At 41.4% G+C, this 24,438-nt stretch overlaps 1 protein-coding gene across 2 annotated transcripts; it reads left to right on the forward strand.

Moving 5' to 3' along the window:
- Positions 1-19,241: 19,241 nt before the first annotated feature.
- On the forward strand, positions 19,242-22,672 carry LOC123040028 (putative receptor-like protein kinase At4g00960). 2 transcript variants are annotated; one of them, XM_044462985.1, is made up of 8 exons: positions 19,242-19,307; positions 19,727-19,878; positions 20,089-20,347; positions 20,444-20,672; positions 20,770-20,920; positions 21,028-21,261; positions 22,027-22,148; positions 22,240-22,672. In XM_044462985.1, the coding sequence occupies exons 2-8, from the start codon at positions 19,762-19,764 to the stop codon at positions 22,655-22,657; spliced, it is 1,530 nt and encodes a 509-aa protein (XP_044318920.1). In that variant the 5' UTR covers positions 19,242-19,307; positions 19,727-19,761; the 3' UTR covers positions 22,658-22,672. The 2 variants fall into 2 exon arrangements, with proteins under 2 accessions (XP_044318920.1, XP_044318921.1); XM_044462986.1 differs by having other exon boundaries at positions 19,730-19,878.
- The last annotated feature ends 1,766 nt before the right edge of the window (positions 22,673-24,438 follow it).

Genomic DNA, 24,438 nt, shown 5'->3' on the forward strand with positions numbered 1-24,438 from the left:
TGAAGAAATCAATTCAAACGGGCTACACCGCATGTGTAGCGGCATGGGTAGCATATCCCCCTCGGGATCGGAGCTGTAGATACCCAGGCAATCGGCTCTGGGATCTGCGCTAGATGCCAGCCGCACGCCTGCGTTGGATGGGCCAGACGCGCCAGGCGCTGTTGGCCGCATGGGCGCCAGCGACCCGCTGCACGACAGGCGGCCTTCCCCAACAGGGCGAGACGTGCCCTCCAGCCTGCGCCAATCTCCTCCTACCGTGCGGCAGTTCGACGGTGGCCCGAACCGCACGCGCTTCGCGGCCCAACAGGTCTGCTACAAGCGGCGCGTCCTTACGCGCGAGGTGGATGCGGGGCCAGCCCCTGACTCCGACAAGCCCACACCATCAAAGGCTCATGATGAGCCGAGTGGCTGCCCCAGATCTTCTACAGCTCCTACCTCACCAGCGCCTCGGGTCGCTGCCATGGACGATCCGGTTCGCCTCGAGCCGGCAGTGGCAGGCGGATTCTCCTCGGGTTCTGCTGTTGACTTGGCTCCTACGGGATCCTCTGTGGCTGCGGATCCTGCTGCATCACCACAACGCCGCACAAGACTACAACAAGGGGTAATTCAACCGAAAATTTACAAAAACATAACCAAATATGGCCTAGTTTGTTCTACAGGTGAACCAGGTGAGCCCAACAGAATTGAAGAGGCTCTTGGCTATGAAAAGTGGAAAAAGGCAATGTTTGAAGAATATAAGCCTCTTGAGAGAAACAAACATGTCACTTGGTTCCTCCACAGCAAGGTAAAAACATCATTGATTGCAAGTGGGTATTCAGAATTAAGAGAAAGTCTGACGGAACCGTTGATCGTTATAAGGCTAGACTTTTTGCGAAAGGCTTCAAACAACGGTATGGCATAGACTATGAGGACACCTTTAGTCCAGTTGTAAAAGCTGCTACAATTCGTCTTGTGTTGTCTATTGCTTTTTCTAGGGGATGGAGCCTTCGACAGCTAGATGTACAGAACGCATTCCTCCATGGTATTCTGGAAGAGGAAGTGTACATGAAACAACCTCCTGAGTTTGAAAACAAACGTACACCTTCTCATGTGTGCAAGTTAGATAAAGCACTATATGGACTGAAACAAGCTCCAAGGGCTTGGTATTCCCGTCTCAGTAAAAGATGCAGACACTTGGTTTTGTTCCTTCCAAATCCGACACATCCTTGTTCATTTATAACAAGTTCAATACCTCCATGTTTTTCTTTATATATGTTGATGATATTATTGTCACAAGCTCATCTGATGAGGCAATATCAGGACCCTTGATGGATTTAGGTGCAGAATTTGCTCTCAAGGATCTAGGAGAATTACATTACTTGCTAGGAATTGAGGTGTGATAAGTCTCCAACGTATCTATAATTTTTGATTGCTCCATGCTATATTATCTATTGTTTTGGACCATATTGGGCTTTATTTTCCACTTTTATATTACTTTTGGGACTAACCTATTAACCGGAGGCCCAGCCCAGAATTGCTGTTTTTTGCCTATTTCAGTGTTTTGAAGAAACGGAATATCAAACGGAGTCCAAACGGAATGAAACCTTCGGGAACGTGATTTTCTCACCAAATATGATCCAGGAGACTTGGACCATCCGTCAAGAAAGAAAGGAGGCGGCCACGAGGGTGGAAGGCGCCCCCCCAGGGCGCGCCCCCTGCCTCGTGGGCCCCCCTTTGCTCCACCGACGTACTCCTTCCTCCTATATATACCTACGTACCCCCAAACGATCAGATACGGAGCCAAAAACCTAATTACACCGCCGCAACCTTCTATATCCATGAGATCCCATCTTGGGGCCTGTTCCGGAGCTCTGCCGGAAGGGGAATCCACCATGGAGGGCTTCTACATCATCACCATAGCCCCTCCGATGAAGTATGAGTAGTTTACCTCAGACCTTCGGGTCCATAGTTAGTAGCTAGATGGCTTCTTCTCTCTTTTTGTATCTCAATACAATGTTCTCCCCCTCTCTTGTGGAGATCTATTCGATGTAATCTTGTTTTTGCGGTGTGTTTGTTGAGACCGATGAATTGTGGGTTTATGATCAAGTTTATCTATGAACAATATTTGAATCTTCTCTGAATTCTTTTATGTGTGATTGATTATCTTTGCAAGTCTCTTCGAATTATCAGTTTGGTTTGGCCTACTACATTGGTTTTTCTTGCAATGGGAGAAGTGCTTAGCTTTGGGTTCAATCTTGCGGTGTCCTTTCCCAGTGACAGTAGGGGCAGCAAGGCACGTATAGTATTGTTGCCATCGAGGATAACAAGATGGGGTTTTTATCATATTGCATGAATTTATCCCTCTACATCATGTCATCTCGCTTAAGGCGTTACTCTGTTTTCTTGAACTTAATACTCTAGATGCATGCTGGATAGCGGTCGATGAGTGGAGTAATAGTAGTAGATGCAGGCAGGAGTCGGTCTACTTGTCTCGGACGTGATGCCTATATACATGATCATACCTAGATATTCTCATAACTATGCTCAATTCTGTCAATTGCTCAACAGTAATTTGTTCACCCACCGTAGAATACTTATGCTCTTGAGAGAAGCCACTAGTGAAATCTATGGCCCCCGGGTCTATTCTCATCATATCAATCTTCCATCACTTTATTATTGCTTTGCTTTTTACTTTGCATCTTTATATAAAAAATACCAAAAATATTATCTATCATCTCTATCAGATCTCACTCTCGTAAGTGGCCATGAAGAGATTGACAACCCCTAATCGCGTTGGTTGCGAGGATTTATTTGTTTTGTGTTGGTACGAGGGACTCACGCGTATAGCCTCCTACTGGATTGATACCTTGGTTCTCGAAAACTGAGGGAAATACTTACTCTACTCTGCTGCATCACCCTTTCCTCTTCAAGGAAATCCAACGCAGTGCTCAAGAGGTAGCAGGAAGATTTCTGGTGCCGTTGCCGGGGAGGCTTACGCAAAAGTCAAGTCAAGATTTGGACTTCCGACGACAAGCCATCTCTAGCGCCGTTGTCTACACAAAAGTCAACATACCAAGTACCCATCACAATCCCTTATCTCTCGCATTACATTATTTGCCATTTTCCTCTCGTTTTCCTCTCCCCCACTTCACCCTTGTCGTTTTATTCGCCCTCTCTTTTTCTTTTGCCTTTTTCTCGCTTGCCTTTTGTTTGCTCGTGTGTTGGATTGCTTGCTTGTCACGATGGCTCAAGATAATACCAAATTGTGTTACTTTACTAATACCAACAATAATGATTTCCTTAGCACTCCTATTGCTCCTCTTACCAATATTGAATCTTGTGAAATTCAATACTGCTTTGTTGAATATTGTTATGGAAGATCAATTCGCGGGCCTTCCTAGTGAAGATGCCGCTACTCATCGAAATAGCTTCGTTGATTTATGTGATATGCAAAAGAAGAAAGATGTCGATAATGATATTGTTAAATTGAAGCTATTTCCTTTTTCTCTTAGAGATCGTGCTAAAGCTTGGTTTTTGTCTTTGCCTAAAAATAGTATTGATTCTTGGAACAAGTGCAAAAATGCATTTATTTCTAAGTATTTTCCTCCCGCTAAGATCATCTCTCTTAGGAACGATATTATGAATTTTAAGCATTTTGATCATGAACATGTTGCACAAGCTTGGGAGAGAATGAAATTAATGATACGTAATTGCCCTACTCATGGTTTGAATTTGTGGATGATTATACAAAAAATATATGCCGGATTGAATTTTGCTTCTAGAAATCTTTTAGATTCGGCCGCGGGAGGCACTTTTATGCAAATCACTTTAAGGGATGCTACTAAACTCCTAGATAATATTATGGCTAATTATTCTCAATGGCACACTGAAAGATCTACTAATAAAAAAGTGCATGTGATAGAAGAAATCAATGTTTTGAGTGGAAAGATGGATGAACTTATGAAATTATTTGCTACTAAGATTGTTTCTTCTGATCCTAATGATATGCCTTTGTCTACTTTGATTGAGAATAATAATGAATCTATGGATGTGAATTTTGTTGGTAGGAATAATTTTGGTAACAACGCGTATAGAGGGAACTTTAATCCTAGGCCTTATCCTAGTAATTCCTCTAATAATTATGGAAATTCCTACAACAACTCTTATGGAAATTTTCATAAGATGCCCTCTTAATTTCAAACTAGTGTTAAAGAGTTTATGAATTCGCAAAAGAATTTCAATGCTTTGCTTGAAGAGAAATTACTAAAAGTTGATGAATTGTCTAGGAATGTTGATAGAATTTCTCTTGATGTTGATTCTTTAGAGCTTAGATCTATTCCTCCTAAGCATGATATCAATGAGTCTCTCAAAGCCATGAGAATTTCCATTGATGAGTGCAAGGAAAGAACCGCTAGGATGCGTGCTACGAAAGATGCCTTTATTAAATCGTGTTCTTCCAATTTCCATGAAAACAAAGATGAAGATCTAAAAGTTGTTGATGTGTCCCCTATTAAATCTTTGTTTTGCAATATGAATCTTGATAATGATGGGACTGAATATGATCCACCTTTACCTAGAAGGCGTTCTAAAAATTCGGAATTTTTAGATCTTGATGATGGAATTGATAAAAGTGGGATTAAAGAGATTAAAACCCTAGATGTTGCTAAACCCACTATTTTGGATTTCAAGGAATTTAATTATGAAAGTTGCTCTTTAATTGATTGTATTTCCTTGTTGCAATACGTGCTAAATTATCCTCATGCTTATAGTCAAAATAAAGCATTTACTAAACATATTGTTGATGCCTTGATGCAATCTTATGAAGAAAAACTTGAGTTGGAAGTTTCTATCCCTAGAAAACTTTATGATGAGTGGGAACCAACTATTGAAATAAAGATTAAGGATCATGAATTTTATGCTTTATGTGATTTGGGTGCTAGCGTTTCCACTATTCCCAAAACTTTGTGTGATTTGCTAGGTTTCCATGATTTTGATGATTGCTCTCTAAACTTGCACCTTGCGGATTCCACTATTAAGAAACCTATGGGAAGAATTAATGATGTTATTATTGTTGCAAATAGGAATTATGTGCCCGTAGATTTTATCGTTCTTGATATAGATTGCAATCCTTCTTACCCTATTATTCTTGGTAGGCCTTTCCTTAGAACGATTGGTGCAATTATTGATATGAAGGAAGGGAATATTAGATTCCAATTTCCATTCAAAAGGGCATGGAACACTTCCCTAGGAAGAAAATAAAACTACCATATGAATCTATTATGAGAGCCACTTATGGATAGCCTACCAAAGATGACAATACCTAGATCTATCCTTGCTTTTATGCCTAGCTAGGGGCGTTAAACGATAGCGCTTGTTGGGAGGCAACCCAATTTTATTTTTAGTTTTTTTTTTGTTTTTGCTTCTGTTTAGGAATAAATATTTGATCTAGCCTCTGGTTAGATGTGGTTTTATGTTTTAATTAGTGTTTGTGCCAAGTTAAACCTATAGGATCCTCTTGGATGATAGTTATTTGATCTTGCTGTAATTTCCAGAAACTTTCTGTTCACGAAAACAATTGTGAAAAATCACCAGAACATCCTAAAATAGTGATTCCAATTGGTTCTGATCAATAACCAAATTTCCTAGGTCGTCCTATTTTGGCTGATTTTTTGGAGTTCCAGAAGTTTGCGTTAGTTACAGATTAGTACAGACTGTTCTGTGTTTGACAGATTCTGTTTTTCGTGTGTTGTTTGCTTATTTTGATGAATCTATGGCTAGTAAAATAGTTTATAAACCATAGAGAAGTTGGAATACAGTAGATTTAACACCAATATAAAAACAGAATGAGTTCATTACAGTACCTTAAAGTGGTCTTTTGTTTTCTTTCGCTAACGGAGCTCATGAGATTTCTGTTGAGTTTTGTGTTGTGAAGTTTTCAAGTTTCAGGTGAATTTTTTTGATGGATTATGGAACAAGGAGTGGCAAGAGCCTAAGCTTGGGGATGCCCATGGCAACCCCAAGATAATCCAAGGACACCAAAAGGTCAAAGCTTGGGGATGCCCCGGAAGGCATCCCCTCTTTCGTCTACTTCCATCGGTAACTTTACTTGGAGCTATATTTTTATTCACCACATGATATGTGTTTTGCTTGGAGCGTCTTGTATGATTTGAGTATTTGCCTTTTAGTTTACCACAATCATACTTGTTGTACACACCTTTTGAGAGAGCCATACATGAATTGGAATTTGATAGAATACTCTTTGTGCTTCACTTATATCTTTTGAGCTTTATAGTTTTGCTCTAGTGCTTCACTTATATCTTTTAGATCACGGTGGTGGATTTGTTTTATAGAAACTATTGATCTCTCATGCTTCACTTAGATTATTTTGAGAGTCTTAAATAGCATGGTAATTTTCTTAATAATAATAATATGCTTGGTATTCAAGATTTGTAAAACTTTCTTTTGAGTGCGTTGAATACTAAGAGAAGTTTGATGCTTGATAATTGTTTTGAGATATGAAGATGGTGATATTAGAGTCATGCTAGTTGAGTAGTTGTGAATTTGAGAAATACTTGTGTTAGAGTTTGTGATTCCCGTAGGATGCACGTATGGTGAACCGTTATGTGATGAAGTCGGAGCATGATTTATTTATTTATTATCTTCCATATGAGTGGCGGTCGGGGACGAGCGATGGTCTTTTCCTATCAATCTATCCCCCTAGGAGCATGCGCGTAATACTTTGCTTTGATAACTTGTAGATTTTTGCAATAAGTATATGAGTTCTTTATGACTAATGTGAGTCCATGGATTATACGCACTTTTCTTCCTTCCACCATTGCTAGCCTCTCTAATACCGTGCACTTTTCGCCGGTATCATACACCCACAATATACCTTCCTCAAAACAGCCACCATACCTACCTATCATGGCATTTCCATAGCCATTCCGAGATATATTTCCATGCAACTTTCCACCATTCCGTTTATTATGACACGCTCCATCATTGTCATATTGCTAGCATGATCATGTAGTTGACATCGTATTTGTGGCAAAGCCACCGTTCATAATTCTTTGATACATGTCACTCTTGATTCATTGCATATCCCGGTACCCCGCCGGAGGCATTCGTATAGAGTCATATTATGTTCTAAGTATCGAGTTGTAATTGTTGAGTTGTAAGAAAATAAAAGTGTGATGATCATCGTTATTAGAGCATTGTCCCAAGTGAGGAAAGGATGATGGAGACTATGATTCCCCCACAAGTCGGGATGAGACTCCGAACGAAAAATAAAAAAATAAAAAAATAAAAAAGAGGCCATAAAAAAGGAGAAAAGGCCCAAATAAAAAAATGAGAGAAAAAGAGAGAAGGGAAAATGTTACTATCCTTTTACCACACTTGTGCTTCAAAGTAGCACCAAGATCTTCATGATAGAGAGTCTCTCATTTTGTCACTTTCATATACTAGTGGGAATTTTTCATTATAGAACTTGGCTTGTATATTCCAATGATGGGCTTCCTCAAATGCCCTAGGTCTTCGTGAGCAAGCAAGTTGGATGCACATCCACTTAGTTTCTTTTATTGAGCTTTCATATACTTATAGCTCTAGTGCATCTGTTACATGGAAATCCCTACTCACTCACATTGATATCTATTGATGGGCATCTCCATAGCCCGTTGATACGCCTAGTTGATGTGAGACTATCTTCCCCCTTTCTGTCTTCTCCACAACCACCATTCTATTCCACATATAGTGCTATATCCATGGATCACGCTCATGTATTGCGTGAAGATTGAAAAAGTTTTGAGAATGTCAAAAGTATGAAACAATTCCTTGGCTTGTCATCGGGATTGTGCATGATTTAAATACTTTGTGTGGTGAAGATAGAGCATAGCCAGGCTATATGATTTTGTAGGGATAACTTTCTTTGGCCATGTTATTTTGAGAAGACATGATTGCTTTGTTAGTATGCTTGAAGTATTATTATTTCTATGTCAATATGAACTTTTGTCTTGAATCTTTCGGATCTGAATATTCATACCACAATTAAGAAGAATGACATTGAAATTATGCCAAGTAGCACTCCGCATCAAAAATTCTTTTTTATCATTTACCCACTCGAGGACGAGCAGGAATTAAGCTTGGGGATGCCTGATGAGTCTCCAACGTATCTATAATTTTTGATTGCTCCATGCTATATTATCTACTGTTTTGGACCATATTGGGCTTTATTTTCCACTTTTATATTACTTTTGGTACTAACCTATTAACCGGAGGCCCAGCCCGGAATTGTTGTTTTCTGCCTATTTCAGTGCTTCGAAGAAACGGAATATCAAACGGAGTCCAAACGGAATGAAACCTTCGGGAACGTGATTTTCTCACCAAATATGATCCAGGAGACTTGGACCCTCCGTCAAGAAAGAAAGGAGGCGGCCATGAGGGTGGAGGCCCCCCCTAGGGCGCGCCCCATGCCTCGTGGGCCCCCCTTTGCTCCACCGACGTACTCCTTCCTCCTATATATACCTACGTACCCCCAAACGATCAGATACGGAGCCAAAAACCTAATTCCACTTCCGCAACCTTCTGTATCCACGAGATCCCATCTTGGGGCCTGTTCCGGAGCTCCGCCGGAAGGGGAATCTACCATGGAGGGCTTCTACATCATCACCATAGCCCCTCCGATGAAGTGTGAGTAGCTTACCTCAGACCTTCGGCTCCATAGTTAGTAGCTAGATGGCTTCTTCTCTCTTTTTGGATCTCAATACAATGTTCTCCCCCTCTCTCGTGGAGATCTATTCGATGTAATCTTCTTTTTGCGGTGTGTTTGTTGAGACCGATGAATTGTGGGTTTATGATCAAGTTTATCTATGAACAATATTTGAATCTTCTCTGAATTCTTTTATGTATGATTGATTATCTTTGCAAGTCTCTTTGAATTATCAGTTTGGTTTGGCCTACTACATTGGTTTTTCTTGCAATGGGAGAAGTGCTTAGCTTTGGGTTCAATCTTGTGGTGTCCTTTCCCAGTGGCAGTAGGGTCAGCAAGGCACGTATTGTATTTTTGCCATCGAGGATAACAAGATGGGGTTTTTATCATATTGCATGAATTTATCCCTCTACATCATGTCATCTTGCTTAAGGCGTTACTCTGTTTTCTTGAACTTAATACTCTAGATGCATGCTGGATAGCGGTCGATGAGTGGAGTAATAGTAGTAGATGCAGGCATGAGTCGGTCTACTTGTCTCGGACGTGATGCCTATATACATGATCATACCTAGATATTCTCATAACTATGCTCAATTCTGTCAATTGCTCAACAGTAATTTGTTCACCCACCGTAGAATACTTATGCTCTTGAGAGAAGCTACTAGTGAAATCTATGGCCCCTGGGTCTATTCTCATTATATCAGTCTTCCATCACTTTATTATTGCTTTGCTTTTTACTTTGCCTTTTATTTCACTTTGCATCTTTATATAAAAAATACCAAAAATATTATCTATCATCTCTATCAGATCTCACTCTCGTAAGTGACCGTGAAGGGATTGACAACCCTTAATCCCGTTGGTTGCGAGGAGTTATTTGTTTCGTGTAGGTACGAGGGACTCGCGCGTGTAGCGTCCTACTGGATTGATACCTTGGTTCTCAAAAACTGAGGGAAATACTTACCCTACTCTATTGCATCACCATTACTCAAGAGGTAGCAAGGTGAAGCAACACAAGGATGGGCTACATCTCTCTCAAGAAAAATATGCAACAGATTTGATAAGGAAGGCAGGCTTGCAAGGTTGTAAACCCACACCCACTCCTCTCTCTAGTATAGAAAAATTATCTCTTACAGAGGGAACACTCTTAAGTCCAGAGGACCATACAAAATACAAAAGTCTTGTGGGTGCACTTCAGTACTTAACACTGATCAGGCCAGACACCTCCTTTGCTGTCAACAAAGTATGTCAGTTCCTACATACACCCACTACAGTTCACATGACTGCTGCCAAGCGTATTGTCAGATATGTCAAATATAATTTGAATATTGGCCTAAATTTCAGCAACTCGATCACCTTCTACTCTTGTCAGTGCTTTTTATGATTCAGATTGGGCAGGATGTTTGGATGACAGACGCTCAACTGGTGGTTTTGCAGTATTTTTTGGACCCAATCTCATATCATGGTGTGCCAGAAAACAAGCTACAATCTCCAGGTCTAGTACTGAATACAAGGCTTTGTCCAATGCAACAGCAGAAATCATATGGGCACAGTCTATCTTAAAGGAGTTGCGTGTGAAGAGCTCTCAGGCTCCATGCTTATGGTGTGATAACCTTGGTGCCACCTACCCGTCTGCAAATCCAGTGTTTCATGCCACAACAAAACACATTCAGATAGATTTTCATTTTGTCAGAGAAAGAGTTGCTGATAAACTCTTGGACATTCATTTCAGCCATTCATCGGATCAAGTGGCAGATGGGTTTACAAAAGCATTGCCTACATGGAGTTTTGAAGACTTCAAGCATAATCTCAACTTGATGAAGTTGTGCTTAAGGGAGGGTGTCAAACAAGGTGTATATGTGCAGGACTTGTGTATTTTCGTGGAGATCAACATAGATACGTAGAGAGGTTGTTAGGCCCGGCTGTCATCTCTTTTCGGTTGTAACTAGCTTAGCCTTATCTCTTGTATTCTTCTCCTCCAACTTGTACTCCCAATTCTCTCTCGACCGTATGTATGCGCTATCAGGGATCCTGTGCCCTGCCTATAACATGCAACACGCCCTCTCACATCGAGGTAAGACTTTTTCGCTCATCGCACAAGTTAGACCCTTGACATTTTTCTCATAGGGAAATACGATTATTCAATGACAAATTGGCTGAAAACCATATATATATTTCCCTCTGGCACCATACTTGCATTGTACTACGAACATGTTTACTGCTTCCCCTAGTGCTGCATAGGCTTGCGACAAACCATCAAGTGTCATACTACAGGGATACGCTGAATGATTTACATATAAAGTAACGACGGAAAATGAAGGTTAGGTTAATCTATGCAGTGGCATTTCACAGTAGAAGATGACATCTGATGATAAAGGAGTCATGGACTCAGTATCACAATATCATATGCTTAACCAACAGAGCAGCAGTAGACTAAAATGGTGAGAAATGGCACGAGGCACTAACCAGGAAAAGGTCCGAGAAGCGATAACGATGGTGCTCGTCGTCAATCAGGGAGCATTGGATTGGACTGGATGGGCAATGGATGAGCGGCTGGATCTACGGAAGTAGCAGAGCAGATCGATCACGGCCAGGACGGCGGCAGGGCGACGCGCCGACGTCCGCATCCGCGGACGCTGATCTAGGCAGTGTTTTGCTGCCTGCGGTGCAGTAAGTGCGGCGTACGAGCTGGCCTCCCACTCCCCGTTGCTTCTGCGACGGCTGTTGGAAGGCCCCCATGGATATCGATCTCGCCCCGACGATGGAGGAAAAGGGAATTTCTGGGGAGTATCCTGGAGGAAAAGGGAATTTATGGGGAGTATCCATGGATCGCGACCTCGTAAGACGAACTATTTTTTTTGAATTAAAAGGTAGAGTAGTTTCTACCTTATGCATTCAAAACGGGCGAAAACCCGGATGACCAAAGTCATTTACATGAAGGTGATGTTAACGCCGCACAACTGGTGTAGCAGGCCTCACCAAACCTTTGGTAGTAGACAAGATGTAGGAGAGAGTGTACAGGTTGCTAGGTAGTAGATAAAGCCATTGCCCAAACTAGAAGGCGCTGCCGATCAGTTTTAGGAGCCCATAGGCTCCATAACCTGAGCAGGCCAGTGATCTCGTTGAAGACGTGTCTCTCTTGCCAAAGGGATGCATGGAAAACTCGGGCATTCCTTGCGTTCCAGAGGGTAACCGCGCATGCCGCGAAGAGAATGTGCCATAGCTTGCCATGCAGGGTCCTTGGTTGTTCTCAGCATAGAAAAAATTCAGGTTCAGCAGAGGATGCAGCTAAATCATGCAGGCCCAACTTGCACCATAGGGCGTGCGCTAGCTTGCATGAGTAGAATGTCATTCATCGTCTCCGCAGCTTGGCATAGGTCACAACCATTGTTAGATACTACTTTGTCCCAATGCTTCCTCAGCATATTATCCCTAGTGTTATGCCTATCCCTGAGTGCAATCCATAGAATAATATGGTGTTTGTGTGGGATTACCCTGTCCCAGATGTAGCATGCTGTCGTGTGATTTGATCCTCTGAAGGTGAGTAGCTTGTAAAAGTAGGCAGTGCCAAGACTCTTGTCATCCAGTATCGGCATTCTGGTGTCTGGCGTATCATGTTGAGGGTGCACATTGCTCAGGATCTCAGTTAGTATTGCCAGCTCTTGTGTGGCCATGGAGGAGAGGTTTGGGTGAAGATGGAGGTTCCACTCCCCGTCTCGGATTTGTGAAGTAGCTATGCAGAATGGGGACATAGAGAAAGTGAAGAGCACCGGACAGGAAGTGGCAAGCCTACCGCAGTCGAGCCAGAGGTCGTGCCAGAACGCAATTCCTCGGCCATTCCCTAGTTTGCATTTGGAAGCCTCCATGAGCAGCTGTATCGCGGTTCGGAAACCCCTCCAAATGGCAGTGTCGTGACTGTGAGGAAACCAAGAGATTTCCTTATGTCAGTATTTCCATGCAAACCAATCATAACATGGTGCTGCTTCCTGTTGTAGCACCTTTGCCATGAATTTGCAAACCAGGGCCTTGTTTTGTGCTGCTAGGTCTCTCACTCCAAGACCTCCATTTTCTTTTGGTAGCACGACCACATCCCATGCGACTAGGAAATGACCTCCTGCAGCCCGGTTCTTCCCTTGCCAAAGGAAGCCCCTCAAAATTTGCTCAACCTTTTCCAGCGACTGTTTGGGCCATAGGAAACAACCCATGAATTAGTTTGGCATCGCTGCCAGGACTGCATTGGTCAAGGTCGAGAGCAGAGGATGCCGGCGCAAGAGCGAGGGAGGATGCAGTTTAGCTGACTGGTGGGCCCAACGAAGTGAGCGGGTGTGTCGGGTTGGGTGGGCCCAGTGTAACGGTCCGGGTTGTACAAGCCAGGGTGGATCGTTTTCCCAATAGTAGTAGAGGCGACGAAGGGCAAATTAATATCCGGATAAAATTGAGTTCGACGAAAACCTAATATCATGTGAAAACTATTGTAGTACTTTAACTTTTCAAAAAAATAGATTAAATCTCAAAATGGATTTGTTTTTGAATTTGGAATTTGCATGGTAATATAGAACATGACCCTCTTACATGAGATGTAGACAGATGTATGTCTAGTTAGACTTTTTTTTACAATGGAAGGGCCTAGAACGGCCCAGTATTGCACTAAAAGAGTGGTTTGGCAGTGCAACTCATCACAAGATTCAAATAAAACACAAAACTACAACATAATCACTAAAGATTTGTTCTGGTTTCCGGGTATTACACGATTTCTTTCTTCCATCATACCCATGAATTTTTTCCATCATACCCATGAATTGGAAGAATCCTCCATGAGTAACAACTTGCTGTTGCTGCAGGTACTTCAACTCTGGTTGCTATATATATATATGTTGCCGCCTCCTGCTCTTCCCGATTCTTACTTGAATCCTTCTGATACTATCTACGCATCTCTCACTCACTCGTTTCCATCCCCTCTAGAATTGTGACAAAAAGAAAAAACTCAATGGCACAACATGCATATGTACATCGAATTCAAACTTTCCTGTACACATCTAGTCACAAAATAAAATCCAAGAAATCCAACTCAAACAAGTACCCATGTCATATATCATGGAATATTATAGTCTTTACTTATTTGCCCATAAATAGTACTCATGCGTAATCTCATGTACTGGACATAAACACTTATAATAGGTATAGTACATAATATGATCCTAGCTGCCAAAGTTATAACTTTTGTTTCCACTATTCCTATTCTCACCTTCTCTCGTGCTATTACCATTGGATTACCAATGGATACCCTGGTCAACACTATCGCTACGCCCGGTGCAATGGAACTCTACTACCGTGTAACATCGTGAGTTCCTCCGCCCACCACAATATATAGTACTGGATATAATTTCATTTAATGTGGTAAATAGATATTGTAAGTAAGGAATTTTGTAAGAATGCTTTTAAGCATAAACAACGGTCTGGTAACAAAAGGTAGTGCAACTCGAGACTCCTAGAAACGTTGGTGCCTCGGGTTCTGTAAGAAGCATATAGCCCGATAAGGACTAACATTCAAGAAACATGGCAAATATGCCTTTCGTGCTTAGGATGCTTAATGTTTTTCTTATCCCACAATTTAGTTTGATTTCCAAAAATAGTAGTAGGTTTTGAATTCATTGTTATTTTATTCTATACTTGGAAACGTAATGATTTATAGTATTTCTTACTAATTCATTGAGTTAGTTTTATAAAATCCAGAATATTAGGTTAAGAATATTATGGATTTTTATAGTTCCTTCATTTTATTAAAAATTTATTTTAGGTTAAACCATTTTCTTGGTTAATTATATTTTTCTAGAAGACATGATATTATTTTTATCAACTCTATACTATTAAGTCAAGAATATTTTTCATTTTTATATAATTTCTAAATCTTTCTAAGTATTGATTTGGATTATAACCAATTATTCTAGTCAATTAATGGTTGCTTTATTTACATATAATTATATTTTATCAAAAAATATGGAAATACTTCCATTAATCAATAATATTATTTTAAAAATATTACTGGCTATTATATAATTTATGTACTCTTGTAAATATTTACCATAGATTGAATTATTTTTTCTTATTTGTTTAAAAAATTGTTCTATGTATTTAATAATGATTGTACAAAAATGTTGGAACCACTTTTACTAAATTAAGTATGTTATTTTGAAGATGATGAACATTTTTATATAATCTATTGATCCATGTAATTATTTTATTTAGTTCTGTTAATTTTTATTATGGTTTTAATAAATTAAGAAGGTTTAGTGGGTCTAGTCTATTGGCCTAATAGGCATTTGCCCATTGGCCAATTGGCCTTGCCAGCTGAGGAGGCAAAGCCTTAGCCTGAGCCAACCCTCACCCCCCCCTCTCATTCTCTCTTCTCTCTCTCTCTCTCTCTCTCTCTCGCTCTCTCTCTCTCTCTCTCTCTACCCTGCCTTGAGACTATACTTGCTTCTCTGGCTTTGGTCATTTGCTTACTGGCTCTAGGTTCCTCTTTGATCTCTTGTTGGACATTGTTCTGCTTGATAAATTGATCCTGTTGAAGTACCATCTCCTCGTTCTCGTTCCCCGTTGAACCTATGCTCACTACACTATTCATTGGTCAATCCTTTCCACCTCTTATTGGCTCTTACTGGATTTCTTAGGAACTACACTTTGTAGGAATTTGGACCAGTTCTAGATTTCCTAATACACTAGTTCATATAGCAAATGCCTTTCCCAGATGGGAATGCAACATTTTAACATAATCAACTTCTTTCTTTTTGTTCTTTCTGGTGTAGGTTTGAGTTCATGAAGAAGAAAAGAACAGGAAGAAGGAGAATAACTAAAATAGGATCTTGTTTAGTTTTAGCTTAGGTCTTTTTCCATTTCCTTTCTTTATTATTTTTTGTATCAACTTTTGTATGATGACTTTGTAATAGGAATTCAATTATAAATTATTATAATTTTAAAATTCATTTTTTAATTATATTGCCAATTCAATTATTTGAGTTGTACTTTATGCATTTTAGTCCTTAACTCATAACTTATTTGGTTGTGATCCTAATACTTGAAAATGAGCAAAGGTCATGCCCAAATTTAGATCTGAATCTAACTCCTACATTCAAAATAAAATTTTAAATTTACCCTAGTTTTTGGAAGGTGAATGCAATGCACATTTGAAAAAAAATCCTCGCTCTCTCTAAACTACAGGTCATTACAAGTTTTTTTAAAAACAACAGCACCACCGGCTTGTCACTACACCGTTTGGCCCTAACATAGCTCTACTGGTGCTTGGAGCCATCAAAGTAACGGACCGTTAGAGCCATGTACCCATCATGCGCCACATATCCCCACCACTCCATGGACAAGAATGATGTCCATGGACAACAAGGAGGTGCAAAGGCGTTCTCTCCCATCGTGTAATCATCGATCTTGTGGAGATGATCGACAAGTGGGGTTCGGCGTTGTCGCGGGCTTTTCAACAAAGATTGAGGCTAGAGACAAACAACTTGATACACGTGGGAGGTATTTAACAACCACATCAGGGGTGCCGATCTGGTGGAGATGAAAATTGGATGAAGTCGAACCTATAGTGCAAGGGTGATGAAACCAAAGTGGATTCAGTTGGATAATGTTTAAAACCGTTTCCTACATTTTTATATGGATTTAGGAACGGTGCGGATAGTAGATGGGTGTGAATTCATATACTAAATGATACTATATTCATACATTGTACGGTCGGATAGCCAACCCAGAATGAAAAATGTGCATATACTACATGCATATATGAGGAATATATACATGCTTTGAAATAAAATTATACATAAACAATGAGCAAGTACGAATACTTCACATATAAATCCACATCGAAGTAGTAATGTATAGAAGCTTAATCTAATTTATACACAAACCGAATCGAAGCTGCCTAGAAGTTACCTGCCGGAGCAAAAACCGGGTGTTCATGGGTGATGACTTGGGAAGGAGACAAGTAAACGTCACTTACCCGTTTGAGGTGAATGAACGGAGAGTAATGGAACTTGCCATCAATGAACAACAACGTTGACTTGACTTAAATCTCTTATGCAACTATATTGTGCTCCAACAAAGTGAATAAATAAGTACTAGAAAAGGGCTCCACTGGCCTAAGGATCATGTGATGCCGACATCTCTGGCCAACAAGACTTAAACAAAGCTTCTGAAATAAACCCCGCGAAAGAAAAGCTTCTGAATTAAGTCTTGATCAATAGTGCTACTTGGGCTTACGTTTGACTTATCCACAGACCGAAGCTGCCTAGAAGAAGCAACCTGCACGCGCATGGATTGCGGAATCGACCGCATCAATGACGATCGGTCAAAAGTTATTTAAACTGGCTTGATACCAGTTGTTGGAATTTCGTCATCAGAATCAATCGCATCAAACTAGACGAACGTACGCGCACAAAAAAAACTAATAGCGCCCACACGTGTGGCGTATTAGACATCCGACCGCACATCATGCGCGACGTGAGCAGGAGGCAACCCACACGGGTTGTGTGATGCGAACATTAGAATTGCCCACACATGTGGGCGCAGCTACTTTGTGTCACACGCCCAACAAGTACTACTCATCTTCACCACGCGTGTGTGGCACGAAGCAAAAATGCCCACACGTTCGATCCTGACGCAGCTATGTTAGGTACCCGCGGAATGCATGACGATTTAGTTGCCATCCGGGATGGCAGGCGTAGTTATCCGGGATGGCAAATATAGTTGTAGAAGTATGGCAACTTTATCTGTTTTGGTTAACTATAGTTGCCATGTCTAATTTATGATAGTTGTCGCGTGTAATCAAACCATAGTTGCCGTGTGTGATTAACTACTTGTCATATATGGTCAAACAGTAGTTGTCATGTGTGTTTATCTAGTTGCCACGTGTTGTCCAACCATAGTTGCCATGTATGGTTAATCACAGTTGCCATGTGTGTTCATTTGGTTGCCACGTATGCGCAACTGCATTTGCCGTCTAGCACGAATCATAGTTGCCATGTGTGTTTACCTAGTTGCCACGTACGCGTAACTGCATTTATCATCCAACAACGTACGAGTTCGTGTGGGCGAAAAGCAGTTCGCCCACATGCGCGTGGACTAGGTGATGGCTGTGTGGGCAGAAACTAGTTCACCCACACAAAGCAGCTGGCAAACCGCATGGTGCGGGGCGTGTGGGCGAACTCTCCAACGCCCACACGTCAGCCCCGTCCTACGTGGCACGCAAAATCTGACTCAATATGTTAAGATTCGTGCAAACTCGACTGGACGATGATCCACGCGTGTGGGCAAGTTGCAAAACTGCCACACGTGTGGGCGTTATTATTTGGATATTTCTTTTATGTTTTCTCCACGTTGCAAATCTCACGGCAGCTTCAGGTATATATAGGAGCTAACCTACAGATACCAAGCCCTCTAGAATCCTAATCGGACTCAACATGACCAACGACTCCTGCGCAAACAGGTCTCTCGCGTAGTATTCCAAACCTAATTACATGGACACATCTAAGAAACATACCAGGACACGTCGGCATCTAGATTTGCAGGCACGTCACAATCAAGTGGGCCATTGTTTCCAGCTGCAGGTCTTCTCTTACATATCATATACACAAGAGGTAGAAATGGTTTCCTTGGAAAAATATCCTAAACCCTCCTCATCATGGCTATTATGCTCCGCATGAAACTCTGCGACGCCCAGTATCGGCATGAACAAACCGGGGGAGAGATTGCAATTTTTACTCATGTGTGACGTGCCTGCAAATCTAAAACCGTGTACAGCAATGTTTCACACGGTTGCTTCCAAAGATTGTTCACACATAGTTCTTTAGTTCGAGTTGTCTGCAATGTATGACAGTAGTGATGTTTCTGTCTAACCTGTGCATGGGATGTATGACATCAGTGATATTTCTGTCCAACCGTGTGAATTAGGTGTCTCTTAGAAAATAAATCCACGTCGAAGTAGTAATATATAGAAGCTTAATCTAATCCATACACAAACCGAATCGAAGCTGGCTAGAAGTTACCTGGAATAACCGTGTGTTCATGGACGATGACTTGGGAAGGGGACGAGTAAACGTCGATTGCCTACTCGGTTAAGGAGAATGTACATAGAGTAATAGGAACTTACCATCAATGAACAACAATGTTGACATGGTGTGAATCTCCTATGCAACTATTGTGCTCCTACAAAGTAAATAAGTATAAAAGAAAAGGCTCTACTGGCCTAAGGATCATGTGATGCCGACATCTCTGGCCAACAAGACTTAAACAAAGCTTCTGAATTAAGGCTTGATCAAGAGTACTTGGGCTTAAGTTTGACTTAACCACAAACCGAAGCTGCCTTGAAGAAGCAAGCTGCACGCGCATGGATTGCGGAATCGACCGCCTCAACGACGATCCGTAAAAAGTTATTTAAACCGGCTTGATTACGATGTAACTCAATCTAACGTACACGTGGGCCACGTGGCAGGTATCTATCTGTCTATATATAGCAGAGGACCAACTAAGCTGCAAGCTCATGAAGAAGTAACCACAGTATATACACAGCACCAATTTGAGGAGCGCCATTGTTTCCAGCTGCAGGTCTTCTCTCCAGGTTAGTGCAAAATTTTTCCATTGAACTCCCTCCCATCTCAGCCTTGAGTCCACTGTCGCTTGCTTTAGCCAAGGATCCTGCTGGTTAATTAGAGCCATGCATGAATGCTCCATTCGTTCTTCTCTTGCTGTGTTAGTGCTTTGCTTCATTATCCTGCTAGTTCAATCCATGCATGCATATCCTCTTTTGTCATCATGAGTAGGCATAGCTTAAATTTACTACCTAGCCAAATCTAAAATTATTTGGTAAGTTTCTGAAAAATACACGCATGCTTAATTTACAAAATTCTGGTATGTTGTCTTTTTTCTGCATTGATTGCAAGTTAGCTTGACTGGTCTATTCTATGCAATCTCAAGGGTAATTAAGAGCAGTTAAAATGGCCATGAAGTTAATCATGTCTCTCTCTCTCTCTCATCCAGTAGGTTCTTCCTCTTTTCACTAGAAGGAAAATAACATGGATCATGGGAGTGTGGTCCCCGAGATTGTGTCATTTCATGTATTGGAAGAAATGACAGATAGTTTCTCTGAATACCGCAAATTAGGCAGTGGCTCATATGGAGAAGTTTATATGGTACGACTATCTACACATTACTCGATCTTTTTCATGTTTGACTATCAATACTGACAACATTTAATTGATACTACATACTACTCCCTCCGTCCCATAATATAAGAGCATTTTTGACACTAGTGTAGTGTCAAAAATGCTCTTATATTATGGGACGGAGGGTGTACTAACTAAGTCTATTACTAAATATAATTTGATAATGGTACTGAATAGGGTGAGAGTAAGGATGGAAAGAAGATTGCTGTCAAGATGCTCCATGACATTATAGGACTTAACAATGATCAATTTGACACAGAGTGTCTCAATCTCGCATCTCTTCGGCACCATAATATTGTGCAACTGGTTGGCTATTGCCACGAAACCCGGCGAGAATACATAAGGTACAAGGGAAAGGTTGTTCATGCTCAACAGATAAAGAGGGCGCTTTGCTTGGAGTACATGTATAATGGAAGCCTTGAAACATTTCTTTCTGGTATGATGATGCTCTACTTTACTTGTATTATTTCGCAAGGTAAGGAATCCTTTCTGAAATTAGCATTTGATGAAAACTCACATTCTGTTGTTGCAGACAAATTGAAAGGAAATGATTGGTCCACACGTTATGCAATAATAAAGGGAATCTGCAATGGTTTAAAATACCTTCACGAGGAACTGGAACCTCCAATGTATCACTTGGATTTAAAACTAGCTAATATATTGCTGAATGAGAATATGGTACCGAAAATCGCAGATTTCGGCTTGTCGCGGTTCTTTGAGGGTCAAAAACCACAAAGGACAAAAAGTATTATAGGAACACGGTAAGCTTAATCTTTCTTGTATTTGTGACTTCATAACGAGCACGAAATTTTGTATTAATGCGCATGGTATTGTGAAATACATGTATATATTGTGCAGTGGATACCTACCGCCGGAATACATTGATGGTGAAATAATCTCAGTCAAGTCTGACATATTCAGCTTAGGTGTTGTGATCATAAAGATAGTGACAGGGCCTAAGGGCTACTTCAGAAGAGCTGAAATGACTTCCCAGCAATTAACTAAGAATGTACGAATACTGTTGCATATATCAAGACCATTTGTACATTTTTCAATAAATAATTATTTATTTTTTTCTATATACTACCATTAACATTTTATGCTCCGAACTTGCAGGTGCTCGAGAAATGGAGAAAAAAGATACATGCAACATCAGACTATGAGTTAGAGTCGTATTCCAAACAAGTAAAGAGGTGCGTTGAAATAGCTTTAAGTTGCTTGGAGGCTGATCGAAGCAACAGGCCAAGTATAGGGGATATTATCCGTAAGCTGAATGAGACAGAGGCTATGCATCAAATTGACAGTGGATTTACATATGACAAAGGGTTGTCATTTTCATCTATAAACCAGGTGTGCTTAGTTATGGAGCAATATCTTCTGTTATTTCGTTCATCTCATTTTCTCATACGAAATAAATCAAATCAATGAGTACATTTGGTGCACCCGGCGAAATATATTACCCCAATAGCTATGAAGCATCTTTAGAGTTTCATAATAGGACAATCTATAATGGACAAATTTTGTTATAGGATAGAAGAATACATTTGACAATAACCATAGAATATGGATTTAACCATAGCAAGTTGTATGAGGAAGCTGTATAATTTAAACAATTTGTCGATGCCTGTTTGCTTAAGATATTTGAAACAATACGTTTTTTCTGAGAAAATTATGTTAGAACAGTGCAATTGACGCCAATTCAACAAACCATGGGCATAATAATTCGAGAAGGAACTGCAAGAAGTGATTTAAAAACATTGATAACGTATCATTTAAAATATTTTTTGCAACACTTGAAAGAATGGTTCATTCCACCAGAAAATATATTAAGATGTGGTCATAGAAAAAATTATATGGACAGGGTAGGTTCTGCTGAAATATGGAAATGAAAGACAAAACAGAGTCTATATTTTGTTTGTTATAAATATATTTGTGTATAGTCAGTGTTTTTTTTTCAAAAAGGAAGGTTAAACCTTCACATGCATCGGATCAGCAACTGCTGCCAAATAGATTTGTCCTATCGTGCACAAGCTATGTGCACGTAGAACAAGATGAGAGGTTCTATTTTCGATGCTACTAGCTAATCATGACTTGAGTTTTGGTTGGTGAACATAGAGCCCTCGGTTGAAGATGACAACGAGCGCCAAGTGCAGGGTGCTCACATCGAGATCACTACGGATTGCCAACAATCAGCCCCAGTACTGGAAATGGATTCCTGCTCCAGATTCGACTTCCAGGTTTGCTCACCAAACAATCGAACCACGAAATTTCAGGGATGGCTTGATAGACACATGACCAACTAATTCTTGGTATTTGTATCATGTAAAGGTTTGCCGAATGCGCGGAACTCCTGAGTGTGTACTTTCTCGCCGTCATCGGAGAGATCCCGCCGAGGGACCTCTCCGCCGGCACAAGCTATGCAGTTTACCTCGTGTACAAGCTGGCGAGAACCACCTATGGCCTGAGGGGCTCCGTGCAGACATCGTCACTCAGGCTCCACGGCGAGAGGATCGTCCCCGGCAGCACCCGCGGGGTCAGCCTCCACCCCGAAGGGCGCGGGTCAGCCAATGATGTTACCTACCCCAACGCGAGGGGCGACGGCTGGCTGGAGCTCAGGCTGGCCGAGTTCGAAAACGACGACGAGATGCTCACAGAGAGGGGGGTGATCGTGGATCTCCGTGAGGAGAATGACAGCGTCCAGAAGAAAGGCCTCATCATTGGGGGCGTGGAGTTTAGGAGCAACTAGTTTCAGTGAAAATACTCATTTCATTATTGTATTGGAGATGTGTGTAATACATGGATGGGTGGATACATGATTAATTTTCAGCATAATTTAACTCAAGAGACCAATAATCCTCCATAGCAAAAAAGTGATAAGAACTTATAGCACCCTTTGTCATTGCAAAGATGGTAGCGTGGAAGTTGTTCGGACACATGGGGATGGGGATAAGATAGTCAACGCCGAGGAATTAGACAGTCCAGCGTGGCATAGTCGATAAGTAGCGAGAAGTCACGTCTAGACACTCATAAAAATCTTATCTCTCCTCATCTGATGCGGGTTCTTAAGTGACACAATTTCATAGCATGCCCCTAGGTTCATGGGCACAGTCATCAAGATGAGAAAATCTAGAGGTGATTCCAAACTTTTAAGAGCAAGTACAATAGAGTGACGTATGCCGGCGATAAGAGATGTCACCTCAGATTTGTGCCTAGTCAGAGATGAGAGGAGAGGAGAGAGAAGAGAAGAGATCTACAAGGTTACAGCCGGCTGTGGCACAAGCCCCAAAAATCTTTGCGAGAGAAATATGTGGGTCATATATTAATGTTGTATGCGTGGACTATTAGATTGACTATAAGTGATATGATAACTCCATATAGCCGGCCCTCTCTATTATTAACCATGGTTAACTTGAAGATCCTAACCCCTGAACCGGTCTTCAAGTTAGAGATGCTCTTCGGATTTTATAAGTTGTTATTCATTTTCAGTTATCGGTCTTGAAAACTGGCTCAATGAATCTCCTCGCATCCGACTCTTTGGTCATCTAAGTGCATCCAAGTAGTCTTTACGCCTATCTTTTCGTTCGATGACTACCTCGTCATTCTTGTGCCGGCTCGGACATTGGAAATCTTCCCGCGTGGCTTTATCCTTAGCCACAAAGTATTCCCACGCTTGGCTTGGCCCCGCTCTGACAACACGTGCCAATCTCATCCATCAAGCCACGTGGCGGCAAGATGCGCACGTCCTGCCAGTGAACATAATAAGGTATAGACGTGGGTAAGGGCCTCACACATCATTATATTTTATCAAAAAAGCAAGATCAAGGGTCGGTATTTTTTTATTAATGTGGGATTTTCTTTGCTATTTCCGTTTCTTTTGATTCAACGTATGTTAATTTTGATATAATAATAATAATAGATAGATAGATAGATAGATAATAGATAGATGTTGAGTTAGAAATGAAAGAAAGCGGTAGAGCGTTTCCACTCTCACGATCGAAGAGTAGTACAAACTAGGAGACCCATATTTTGCGTTGAACCGTCTTCCTTCAGGCGCTCGTTAAAACGCGTTTCCTCCGCGGAGATGTCGACAGCACACGCTTAACCCAGCGCATCCCTTTTTCCTGTTACACCCAGCGTGCCGACGTCCCCGCGGACGCCGATCTGGGCGGCGTTCTGCTGTAGTACGACCGGACCAATGCGGCGTATGGGGTGCCATCCTTCTCCCCGCTGCTGCTGGAAGGTGAGGGATTCCTTGGGAGCCGAGCATCCGTTGACGCCCGAGCGAAGATGATGCAGAGGCAGAGCAAGCCGGCGCAACAGCGAGAGAGGATGCAATTTAGCTGACTGGTGGGCCTGAGGAGGTGAGCGAGCGTGCTGCCTGCAGGTGACCACCCTGCCATCGTCTTCTCCAGTCCGCCCAACCAAATCCAAATCCCCGACTCCGAATCAAGTCCCGCCACCCATGGGAGAACTGTACGTACGTCGACATCGCCGCCGACCAAGACCAAGATGGATACCAAGGCCGTT

This window comes from Triticum aestivum, chromosome 2B (genome assembly GCF_018294505.1).
Source record: "Triticum aestivum cultivar Chinese Spring chromosome 2B, IWGSC CS RefSeq v2.1, whole genome shotgun sequence".
NCBI classification, from domain to species: Eukaryota; Viridiplantae; Streptophyta; class Magnoliopsida; order Poales; family Poaceae; genus Triticum; species Triticum aestivum.